This window comes from Nipponia nippon, unplaced genomic scaffold (genome assembly GCF_047370975.1).
Source record: "Nipponia nippon isolate SJK-2023a ecotype South Korea unplaced genomic scaffold, ASM4737097v1 scaffold_1, whole genome shotgun sequence".
Lineage (NCBI taxonomy): Eukaryota > Metazoa > Chordata > Aves > Pelecaniformes > Threskiornithidae > Nipponia > Nipponia nippon.
Window position 1 is genome coordinate 112,546,996 of NW_028262290.1, and position 13,052 is coordinate 112,560,047.

The 13,052-nt window shown below is 40.5% G+C and overlaps 1 protein-coding gene across 2 annotated transcripts in view; it reads left to right on the top strand.

Annotated features, from left to right (window-relative positions):
• Positions 1 to 13,052, top strand: part of ITGA9 (integrin subunit alpha 9) — a 234,529-nt gene that overhangs the window by 178,273 nt on the left and 43,204 nt on the right. For both annotated transcript variants that reach the window (XM_087767376.1, XM_087767382.1), the window contains exons 21-23: positions 2,668 to 2,757; positions 5,472 to 5,580; positions 8,322 to 8,429. In XM_087767376.1, coding sequence (XP_087623502.1) covers positions 2,668 to 2,757; positions 5,472 to 5,580; positions 8,322 to 8,429 — 307 coding nt within the window. The remainder of the gene's footprint in view (positions 1 to 2,667; positions 2,758 to 5,471; positions 5,581 to 8,321; positions 8,430 to 13,052) is intronic.

Sequence of the window (13,052 nt, forward strand, 5' to 3'; positions counted from 1 at the left end):
GTGCCTCCTGAGATGATGTGCCACAAAGCAGCTGACTCTGTGGGTGATTTGGTCACTGGCACTGTCTGGGCGTGTATGGGAACTGACAGTACTACAGCTGCATTAACCTGGGCCACAAACTGCTTCTCTGATGTGCTGGGTGTGTGACTGGCTCCCACTTCCACATACTGTGTGAGTGGGCCAACTTCGTACCCTCCCATGTCAAAATCAGGATCTCCAGCCTGAATTCTCCTCCCCAATTTGATGACACCTCATCAACTGGCTGAAGATGAGAGATGAGATATAGCAGTTGCTGAGTGACTGCTCTCATAAGGCATAGTCCTCACCCTGCAGTAACAGCTGTAGATGGGAACAGGATCCTGCAGCATGTGGGGCTGGTATGAAACACTGAAAGTGAGACCTTGCATTAGAGGGGCAAGACCATGTCTTGCACGTTAGAGAAGTTTTATTCTTCGTGAGGAGTTCATCATGTGTTCAGATGACCCCATGATGCTTCTAGGTCAGGGAGATGCATCAGTATCTGTTAGGTGAATGCCAGCTGGTGCAAAGATGGGTCAGCACTGCTTTAAATTTGCCCAGGCAGTGTTTTCAAGATTGTACCTCTAATTTCCCTGCCTTGGATAGCACAGGGCTTTCCTCTGTAACCTCACTCCTCAGATTTCTGTGCCCTACCAGTGAGAAGGGTTAGGCAATGCCTTTAGATGGAGCAAAGAAATAAATAGTAGTTTGTACACATAGTGCAAATGCTCAGAAGGGTTCAGAGAAAGTTTCTCATTTCAGAAGGACGGGCAGGAAGACAGTTGTGTGTTGAAGGATTCAGCTGAACCTCCAAAGACAACAGTGCAGGTCCCAGTGCTGATTACCCTCATTTTCTCTGTGACTTTGGGCAAATTGCTCAATTCCCTTGCTGTCAAATAAGCGTAATAAAATCTGTCTACCACAAGAGTTGCAGGGAGCCCTGGGGTAAAGTCAGTGATAAGGAAATGGAGAGGAAGTGTCTGTGCTGTGGCCAGACTGCAATGAGTGGGCACATTGTTTCCACACAAAGCTGGAGCTGGTCTGGCACAAATGGTTAGATGCAGAGAAGCTATGCCACGCTGTCATGGGAAAGTAAGTATTGCCCTTCAAGTGGCCACTTAAGCCTGTCCCTTGAAGCTGCAAATTTGGCAGTAGCATCTGTAACAAGAAACTGGTTCAGTAGTGGGAAAGATCAATTGGAGAAAGGACTGAACATGACATTACATTTATTCTTTTTGTTTAAAAGAAAAAACCAAACCCTCTTCTGTGCTTCCTGGCGTGAACTATTTTTGTAGGGCTAGATTCGCTGAGCAATATTCTCCTTTTCTAACAGTACCTTTGCTCCATTTGAAACAGATAAGCACATACCTATGAACCCTATATGGAATTCTACTTGCTTATTCTGCTTGCCACCATGGTATCTTGGTATTTGTGTTGGATGAGAAATGTCTCCATTTTGGACTCTGAGACTATTCAGAGGAAAAGCTTTTATCAAACTTCTTTTTCCTGGGACTGAAAGTTTGTGGGTTTTTCCATCTGGGCCCTAGTTTTATTAGCAGACACGGCCAATGTGTCAGTTGCAGAAAGCTGAGCTATATCTGTGCATGTATGTAGCCAGCAGGCTCTGTTTTTGTAATCTGAGCAACTCATCATCTGCATGGTATCGCTTGGGATGTTACTGCCTGCTGTTGCCTCAGTGATACTGTCCTCAAATAAATCAGATCATATCTTCTGTTTTGCCAGTTTGATTTGTGAGTAAATCCAATGAACTGCAAGGCAAAAGTAATTCCAGAGTCACTGCTGAAGAAATTGGAAATAAACAAAGCATATCTTTCAAGATTGTTCTTCTGAGCTGTCACCCACCAAGCAGACTCACCATCAGAATTAGAATAATTACAAGTTTGCCTGTTGGACATGCATTTCAGGAACCTTTCCCAGACTTCATACATAAGCATTCACATCGAAATAAACTGACTCAAACAAGAGATGATTGCTCACTTTTCTCTTTCCTCCTTCTGCTTTTGACCAGTTGAGGCAACTGCCTTTGAAAATGTAAAGTAGAAGTGCTTTCATTTTGGCAGCTAAGCAGAGGAAGAGGGGTTGGAACTGCTGAGAGGTTACAGCTGGTTCAGTACGAGGGTCTCACGCAAAAAGCTGCTTGTAATGGTACCAAATTGGTGCTGTGGTACAATGCAGGTACAATGAAAGCACAGTTTCATTTACTGAGTCAAAACCCTCTGTGGGGTGTGTGTATCCTGCCCAAACTGACGTACAGTCAGACCAGGAGAAAGTGAACCCTTCTATTGGAGTCTGAATGTCCTTGTTTCTCTCCACTGTGTATGATGGCTGCTGTAGTTTTGCACCGATGTTTGAATTCACACCTTGCTCCAAGATAGGTTTTTTGGTGTGAGCCTGATCATGTCACAGCCACAGCGGAGCAGCTGCAAAACACGTTTTATGTGCATGCCCTCTCCAAGGTGGGATGTACAAATGTAACTCTTAATCTTTAAGAGGCTTCTTAAGGAGAGCTGACATCACTCAAATAGAGAGGCTCACAGCACAAGGCAGAGAGATGGTAGCTGTGAAACTGTGTGATATACAGCAAAGGCTGTCGATTTACAGCATGTTTATTTTTGCTTTCTGGCACAGTGGAAACCTAGAACGCACTGAATCTCTGCATGATAACACTCTAACCCTGTCGGTGCCCCTGATGCATGAAGTGGACTCATCTATCAACGGGTAAGTACCAGTCACCAAATGAAAACAACAAAAATAATAATAATCCTAACAATAACATCTGAGTCTCTTCCAGTGAAAAACTGAATTCTTCTCTTTGTTTACATGTAGCCAGACTGTTGCTTTTTCCCTGTTTCCCAGACTCTGGAAATACAGACACCCTCATTCATTATCTGGGAATTTTATTTGTCATGCCTTTCATTCCAACACTGTACCTTTCTCACTCCTTCCTAGCTAATGCTAATTAGTTACCATCACATTTATAGTAGGTATTTTAGTGATCATATTTGAATTCATGTGATTCTGTAGATATGATGTACCTTAAAATAAAATAAAAACAGAACAAGTAAATCACATCTTGTTCCTTAGGGCATGTCTTTAAGGGTATGGTTGAGAATCACCAGGCCAAAGGTTAGGGTCAAATGTTCTGGGATTTTAAGGAGCTTGGTGGAGTCTAGCTGTTTGCCTTTCTGTTTAATTTCACAATCAGAATCACTTCTGCTTCTGTTCATTTTCCCACTCCCTCTGCTCCCTTGTCTGCAAGGCGTCTGAATACCAACCAAGGAACATCACCCTTTGACTGAAATACTTGTATAACACATAGCTGTTGTCCTCTCCCCAGGGCTGCCCCTGTGTGAGTTCCTGCCTTTGTACTCAGAGGTCTTCCCTTCCCCTTCTGCATTACAATCTAGAATGAAAGATTTGCGGTCAGTCCCAACAGACAGACCGTCCTCTAGCATAGACAGTGCTTGAGGTGGAATTGGGGGACCTGGTCACTGGAGGTGAATTAGCATCCACGTGTGCTGAGAAAGTTGACATTCATTCCTAAACTGGGGAAGCAAAAACTCCTCAGCAGTGTCCCCAAGAGGTCAGTGTCTGTTTTAGCCACTATTTATGGCAACCTCCAGGGAATACATATTGTCTAAATGACCAGTGCAGGTTGGCATCAGTGGAAGTCAAAGATTCCCTTGGCCAGCATGCGATATGTGTAGAAACAACGCTACCTGCACTGACATATGACTTGGCTGAAAAGCTGGGTAAACTCAGATTCATGGCCTAGTCTGGGTTGTACCACATAAAGCTGATTGCCCCTCTTATTGCATAGAAATAAAATCCCTTAATGATTGCCACAATAGTCAGAATGGCTTGAGCCTGCTCAGAGAAGTGAAGAGCGTTGTCAGACCTCACAAGACAACTAGCAAGGACAAAAATCTCTCTATATTGAGACTACAGTCTCAGCAGCGTGTTCTGGAAGTTTTTGAATGTTTTCATTGTTACAGATTGTGTAGAAATTTAAGTCTGTATCCCTTGCTTCTTGATGCTTTGATACAGATCAATTTTTGTACAGCTTTACAGATGGGAATGTTTTCATCTGTGTCTTTAGATCTGTCTCACTTACAGAATACTGCATGCCAAAAAAACTGATAAAAATTAAGCTCTTTTCTTTCTCTTCAGAATGTACTTTTTTAAAGCACAAGGTCTCTGAATTTATAAGCCTTGCCCAACGGACTATGTGGATTATTTTTTTTTCCTCATAGACAAGGCTTAGTTAATTCAAGTGCACAGGAATGTCCAACTACCAGGGAAAAGTAGGGTTTATTGGAGACCACAACATTGCTAGGCATGGTAATATTAGTAATACTCTTTTTTGGAAAGTGTCTTTTTAAAGCTTATTTTTATTAGCTATCCTGCATTTGGGTCCACGAGAGCAAACTTCATCCCTGGTCATAAATAGCCTGGAAGGGCTTGTACCATGTTTGGGAGGAGCCTTCTGGCACAATGTCATCAATCGGAGGAGTAGATCTGTCTCTCGCTATTTCCCCTAGCAATCCCTGGCATAGGAGGCAGGCAGGAAAAAAGGAAATGTACCTAAACAGGCTTAAAATCCTGTCTCAAAAAGCTCTGACCCAAAAGGATAGCCTGGGAAAGAAGTAGAGTTTTAGGCGGTCCCTCACCAAGGTTTGTCTGAAGTTACAGCAGGACCCTTTCCAGCCAGTGGAGCAGCCTGAGATTAGAGGGAGGCACAAAGGATGCTTAAAGCACTCCTAGTCCTCTTCTGCAGGATTTCCAGGTACTGTGGTGTGCTTCCAAGTCTTTTCTGATAAAACCCTACTGCATTTTACTTTGATAAGATGATAAGAGTAGTTGAGGAGACGTGGCCTGTGCCACTGTAGTTGAAAGCAAGTTATATCCCCCTCTACTCTTGCCTTTAACCATCTGCTAACCATAATGGTAGTGAAGCTCAGATAATTAATGAAGTGTTTATTCCTGTAATGCTATATACATGGTAGATAAAATTGCAATGTTACTTTAGTGAATATGTAACTGAAAGTATTCCTATTAGTAACTGTTTCTTCAGATTAACTTGGTAGTGCAATGATTTCCTGTGTTATACAAGCTATAGGACTTGCACAAATCATCCGTGGCAGGGGGCCCTGGAGAAAGAGGTTTTGTGATAGGAAAGGAGAAAAAGAGATAAGATAAGTAATCAAAAGAAGTCTGGTTCAATGATGTGATTTAACCTGGGTCAGCTGAGATGCTGCTTGTGTAGTCTAGTGTTGTCAAGAGGAAATCAAATCACAAATAATAGATTAATGTAAAATGGTCCCACAGAATTTCACATGACCAGAAAGCAAGGGATGCAATTCAGCTTGCCACAAATATATTTAATGTTGGTGACAAACACAGCATACTAAATCTATGTCTTGATCTTTCAGAGAAGTCTTCCCTACTTCATTTTTCTATGGTGATTCTGTGGAAGCATCCAACTTCGTTCAGCTGCAAAACCACGAATGCCTTTTCCAGTCTCTCAACTTCACACTGCAGGTAAAACTGATCCTTATTTTGACTGCTTTTCTGCTTGACAGCGCATTCTGGTTTTGTATGTCTTTTATTCTGAGTGTGATAATGGGCTTTGGTACATTTCTGCATCACAGTATGCTGTGCAATGCATTCTTGATTGGATGCCATATTTACAGCATGCAGGGGTGGTATATTTCCTTGTCTGAATATTTTATAAGAAGAATTGCAAATGGAGCATCTCACTTCCATGGGAATGAAGCTGCTACCATTTGTTTCTCTTTTACCTTTCATCATGTGCTGAGTAAAGAGCTCTAGTTACTCAAGTGCCACATCTCGGATGCGGTCACAGGTTCAAAAGGGAGGAGTAATTCTTTTCAGTGGTAGGGTCATTGAGCAGAGATGTGGACAGCCTTTATCTGTGAGAACAAACACATACCTGTGCAAGGGATTCAGACTTGCTAAATGCCCCTGGTATGAAAATGTTTATAGCTCTACTGATAAGAGTACAGCCCAGGGAAGAGACTGTGGCACTAAAAAGACAGGTGTGAGAAGGTTTCATTAAATGTGTCATACCATCTCAGTGTCATTCAAGTATTATATATAGATTACACTTCACATGGCAGTTAGATGGGTTCCTGATGTGGCAACACATATGGATGATTTATTATAACAAACTCTTGTGATGCAGCCGAAATGAACTTGTCTCGCTGCTGTGACTGTATCTATTACAAGCACTTCAAATCCTTTTTGACCGCTAGATGGAACTAGGGAATGATAAATCATGCAGAGGTGAGGGAATCATTTATTGTGAAAAATAGTCTTTCGTCTTTTTTCCCCTTTCTGTTCTCCTAGGCATGAATGCCACTCAGCTCATAATGAATAACACATGTCTTCCTCCGTGGACAGACTGTGGTCCAGATCAATTAAGCCCCTACTGTCATGCAGTGCCCTTAGCTATTTACTGAAAAAGAGTGAAAGCAGGATTTCAGGACATTAAAGCTTTTGTGAACCAGGCTATTAATTCTCGTGATTCTGATTTCATTCTTGAGGGTTTATACATCTTACCCCTCCCTCCCCCTCATAGCCAGTTATTGATTAAAAACGGATAAAGAACAGATGTACTGATGCTTTAACTAGATGAATATTTTCAATAAAACAAAGTGATAACAGGTAAAGGAGAGAGAATCTATATATTGGCAGAGCCACCATTTGTCCTGCTCCATCCTCGTCTCTCATGCACACGTTTACAAGTTGCAATATTAATAATTTTTTTTCATATAGAAGTAGAAAAATATACTGTAACAAGTCACAGATCTGCTCTCCAGTAACATGGTGAACCACATAACTGTGTGTGTCAGAGAGAAAGGGTAGAGTTTTGTAATGGGCAAAGCATGGTTTGTATCACTGTTTTCTTAATTGTTTTTAATGATTTGCCTACCATTTATTAAACTTCTCCAGATGGAGAAAAGTAATAGTTTCTTAACCAAGAAAAAGAGATGATTTACAAAAATGTGGGGCTTTATAGCGGTTTTTATATGTGAAAATCTATACCATGTCCAATGTTAATAAGGAGACAGATCTATGCATCATTTTTGGGGGGGTAACAAGATGTGCAATGAAAATGTCTTTTCTGCATTAAGTCTTATATCTGATCTCAGTGAGATAATCAAGTTTTTTTAAATGTCTAACATGAAACATTATGTTTGTATTTCATGCAGCATTTATCATACTCTGTTGTAGTGGGATTTCTCCCCCTGCCTGGAGCCTCAGGGTTTTTTGTAAGGATTTGGCATTGTGAACCGATTCTCTTTATCAATCAGGCATTTCTTCAAATATAAACAGTGTTTGAAGAATGAAAACCTGTTGGTTTTAGTATTTGTACTTTACACAATTAGCAACTGATTACTACATCTTTTGACAGTACTGTTTCAGTGCAGATAAATATTCTAACAGGCTTAATGTTTTTACTGTATACATTATATATGCGTTGTTAGAAACAACTAGGAAATATTTTTCCTAAAAAAAAAAATGTAGGTGGGCATGAAAACTTATTTTCATTGAAAATTTTCCATGGATAGTTTCTTTTCAGCAAAAACCCACAAATTTGGGAATTTTCACTGGATACATTTCAGTGGTGGACTGGAAATTCTTTGAGTTTTTGTTGAAAATTTGCAGGGGATTTGAGAGAAAGCCAGTGTTTTCCACTAAGAGTTTCATTTAATTGGAAACCCCAGAACTTGAATGGAAGTTGTTCACATGCATTTCCTGGCAACTCACTCAGCAAACCCACAGTCCGGTAGTCACAATCATCATTACTTTGGCTTCTGCTCCATAAGGAAAACATATGCAGAATATAATGCAGTGGTTACCAGATGGAAATGAGAATGTTAACTGAGACAGCAATATTTCTTACAGTCTTCCGGCTGGTGTTACCAAAACACTCAAAGAGTACTAGCAGTGTCTCTGTATATAAGGCAGAAGTCTTATGCTATTTGTATTGATGACTGGTAATTATCCTGCAAAACTGCTTCTCACTTGATATATGAGCTGTGCCTAAAGACTGTTAGATAAGCTAAACCTTTGACTTCATCCTGATACTTACAAAAGAAGTCTTAGTCTGAAGACATTGAAAAACTTGCATAGTATTTGGATTTACCTATACTCCCAGCTCTGCGTCTACAGTAGATTCCCATTTATGAGCAGTCATATATGTAATTTTATTTTTATTCATTTTTTATACATTTATATGCATCTTTGTCTTATAGGTTTACAATGCTGGACCAAGCACTCTCCCTGGAGCTTTTCTTGACATTTCATTTCCAAACCGCCTCTCTGCCACTGGAGCCGAAATATTTCACGTTCAGCAGATGATGGTGAGTATGTTATGCTGTGATCTGAGCCCAGAGAGGCATTGAGAGCTATCGATGACTGAAACAGAAGAAGTCCAGCAGAACTAGATGAATCAGTTGCTTTTTTAGACAATAAAAAGTTCTTTGTATCTATGGCCAGATCATCATAAGCAGCTGAGTCCCTCCAGCTGTTGACTGCTGTCCCTCACCTAGGGCAAGCAGCCAGTTGTGTGTTCCTGGTTTCCTACAATGCAGTGTAAAACTAGGTCAGGCTAATCCTCAAGGAAATGTGGAGAGCACTTCCCTGAGTCACACCTCCAGAGAGGATTGAGTCTTAATCAGAGTCCTCCCTGATTAAATGGTGTATGCAGTATCAGCAGGATGTGTTACCAAGCTGACTCAGTTCCCTGTTTTTTTCTGTGGTTATCTGCAAAAATGCTAGCTAGGTCTGAATACGTTATCACTATCTATTTTTCTATAGTCCATGTTATAATTTGCTCTTTTTGAGTGTTCTTTTAAGTAACAGAGAAACGTATTCTTTCAACACAACGTTTTTCAAAAGGTGATCTTGTGTCAACTACAAAGAAAATAAAAATAAATTGTGGCAAAGAAGACACATTCTTAGATTTCATTTCTAATATTTATTTATTACTTTCAAAGCTTTTGTTAAACCACTAAAATACCATCATTTATACTGTGGTGGCCAAGAGAGGGAAACCTCACTACTGAGGTAAATTTATTGCTGAAATTCAGAGTAAGTTGTCTTTGTGAGATGGAACCGGCTCTTTGGGCTACTTGAAAAGAAGTGTTCTACTTTCTTCGTTGTTAGCTACTTTTCTAGCCTTTTGGCTGAAAACTATTGCCAACCCTCGTATGCAGGTAACTGTGTCACTGAATCTGTGTAAATATAGATCCAATAAAACCTTTCTAAGCAGGTTTCCAAGATTTGTGCTGTTGAAAGGTATGAAAGAAATATATATGGCTTACAGATGGGCACTAAAGGCAGAATCACTGAGAAGGAGATTTGAGATATTGTATGAGGCACCAGTGTTGTATAGACTGAGTCAATTCTCCAACTAGACTGAATTAATTCGCCATCCTATGTCTCATTTTTCCATGGCATTGCATTTTAATGTTTTATTTAGTCCAGCCTTACCTACAGAAGATCACCTTCCCTTCGACACATTGCCTGTCAAAGGATGAAAAACTGACCCATTTCCTTGTCCCTTCCCTGGTCTCTGTGTGCTGTGGGAGAGGGTGTGTGTCTGGGTGTGTTCACAGCAGCAGCAGAGAGGTGGGAGTCTCCTTAAAAGATTTTCTCTGGCCAAATGCTGGTGTCTCCTCTAAAGTCACTCATCCTATATATTCCTATATAGCCAAGAGAAAGGAATAGAAAACTCAGCCCTAGGGTGTGATGAATTCCTTCTAGGCATTGCTCGTTTCTCTGTGTTGACTCTTCCAGAAGTCTGGGCAAATTGGCTTAGACAAGACACCTGTTTTGCACGCTTGACTTAGCTGAGGTGTATGCTACCCACCGAGTGGACAAGGGCTAATTTCCAGGCATAGTTTGTCATCATTTCTACACAAGACGCTAAGTTACACTGACAAGGATGGGATGGACTATATGGTTTTGAATAGCTGTTAGAAAAACAAGGCAAAAGCCTTAAATCTTGCACTTAACTTGTTTTTCATTGCTGTTGTACCTCTGATGGCTTACCTAAAGGAGGCCCAGCTGGGCAATGTGACCTTCAGCACTGTGCTAATAAATACTTGTAGGGTTTTCATCCGTTTTTCTCAACAATGGGTTGCATTTCTCCCAGCATTATTTGATGTCTTCTACTTTGCAGTTTGTCTTTGTAGAAATTTCAAACTGTCATTGTGAGACCTATTTGCATTGCAGGCTGAAGAGTGGTAGTCGGCAAGTATGGTTTCATGAGAGATGTCTGCATGATACACTGGCGTCCCCTGGCTCATTTCAACCACTGGTTTTGGGTATATGGTCAGTAGGAGTCTAATGCATGACTTAGACCATCTCTGACATGTTAATAAATGTTACCCAGGCAAATCTTAGTGGTTATCCCTGCTTTACAGATAAATAATTGAAACACCAAATGGTTTGCCTGAGGTCACACAGGAAATTTGTGTCAGAGCCAGGCAGTGAACCCATGTCTCCCAAGTCTCACTATTGTAACAGGAAAAGCATCCTACTCTCTTTCCTCCTGCCTCTCTCCCACTGAGTTTTTATAGACTGAAAAGGGAACTAAAATCATGGAGCTTTTCATTTTTTCGTAGACTAAATATACTTAAACAAACAAACAAACAAAAACTTAAAAGCAGCAGATTGGCATGAACTTTGGAAAATGGGTTAGGACAGCTGTTTTTCAAGAGCATTTTTGTAAGCATAGTCATTAAAGGTTTCAACCTTTTGCTTATTTTGAACTTCCCAGAATCTAGACAGCAGTAAAAGTGATAGTGCCCTTTCAGACAGTGCAGGTGTTTCTGTAATCGTACCTTTATACCTGTAATCCAGCTGTTCTAGGTGTCAGTGTTGCCGGGCCTTTCAGAATAGCTGTCATTAATACAGAGGATTAGGAATTGTCATTTATACGTAACTGAAACTGTTGATACAGCATTCAGGATTATATGACATCATGGTTTTGGTTTTTTAACACCAATAATTATTTTGCCACTTCTCTGATGTACAGTACAGCAGAGAAATTTATGGATGAAAGTGCATAGTAAGAGCACTAGAGTTTGTGTCTCAAATACACATATACCACACAAGATAGTACCAGGACCTAATTCCTTCATATTGTGTTGACTGATCTAGTCTTTCAGGCACAAAAAATAATAAAAGGAAGAGAGTTACATATGGCCCACTGGAACGGTCTGTATCTCTGTGAGGTGTTAATAGGAATTATTATCTTGCTGCTCTTAGAGGGAATGACAGCCGTCATGCTTCCTCTGTTCCTGTTGTTCTAAGCTTTTGGCTTTGTTGCAGAAACTGCTTTAAGATTTTCTTCCAGAGAAATTCAGGTTTCAGAGACGTTTTGACATTTGGAGTTCTGCCTTAGAGATGTTCAGACGCTCTTCAAGGGGTCTTGGGAGTTTCTGCAGCACGTCCCCCAACAAAACCCCCAATATATAAAGGAAACAAGTCAACAGTAAAGCCAGAAGTAAAAGAAAATGGATAATTGAAAGAAAACTAGAAAAAAACCAAGTGAACTTCCTCCCTATCAGAAATTCTAAAGCAAAAGGGAATGCTAGAAATTTAACAAGTCATTTTAACTAGGGCATTTCACCATTGACATTGATTTTACATAGTAGACACTCAAATTCTGCAGTGGTAAATGATATTTTGGAAGCAGAAAAGACAAATTAGTACTTGTTTGGTTGTATTTATTTTTGTATTTGCTTTCTTGCAGAGGTTTCAAGCCAGGTTAAAAACATAATAGATGAAATACTTCAACTTGTTGGTAAAAGTGTTGTGATAGGAACGGTATATGTGATGACACAGAAGAGCTTCACCCAAACAGAGTACAGTAGAGTTAGTGTTAACAGAAATGTGTATTCTCCACTCTTCAAGCCATTGATTATCTATTCTTCCACAAAGGAAAACAGTGCTCATTATACTTGTGTGTGTTTTGGTTTTGAACTGAAAGATTAGAAATTTCCTTTGGGTATCCAGCTAATTTGGAGGGCAAGGGAAGCGCTACTTGACTTGCCAGCCAAGGAGCTGCTTTCTGGGGCATCCAACAAGATCTTCACAATGGGAGTTCCTACCAAATTAACCAGGGTATTTCCTGAAGCTGTTGATAAATTAGCAATGTGTCCGGGGTTACTCTGATGCTGGCTTTATGAAACTGGATCAGATTGTTGCCTTCCCATTTGTTTTATTTCCAGTGAAGGTAAACACAATTATGAGGAACGAGGGACTAACAGTTGGAAACCGAGTTTGTCTGTTTGATCTGGAAGCCAACTGCAATGCAAGCAGATGACCCTCACCCTTCCTCTGGAGGGACCAAGCTCTGCAGGGCTGCCAGGTTGTTTAGACTCCAATCAGACAACTGTCACCAGAATCAAAGATGCACGGTGTTAACCCAGAGCAAGTGCCATGTGCGCTTGTGGGTTTTTGCAAGGAGCTATTGCTTCTTCTATTGCATGCATTGTGCAGGCCAGCAAACGTTGGTTTTTTGTTTTTTTTTTTAAGAGCCTGTTTAGGTGAATCAATACCGAGAATATAAAGAACTGTTGTTGTTATCATTGCTGAGATAAGAATCTTGTTGGAAAGCGAGGTGGACACGTTGCAAAACAGTCTCTTCAAAGAGTTTGCAGTCTAGGCAATGAAATAAAGGGGAATTTGGAGGAAGGAGGGAGAAGGAAAGAAATACTGCCCTCAGTTTTCTGATGAGAAACTCCCTCCCTGCATGTAACTTTTGATGTCTAAGTGTAGTAATTACTGTTTTAGTAATTGCTAGTAATAGAATATTTTTAAATTACTATGTTCTCTTACTCTAGTAATTAATGGAGAGAGAGAGGCATAGAAACAGCTTTGGAGAAGCACTTGCTGGTCTCCACTGACAGTACAAAAGCCATCTAGTCTCCCTGAGTTTCCCTAGGCGTCTAAGCTTAGACTTTCACTCCAGA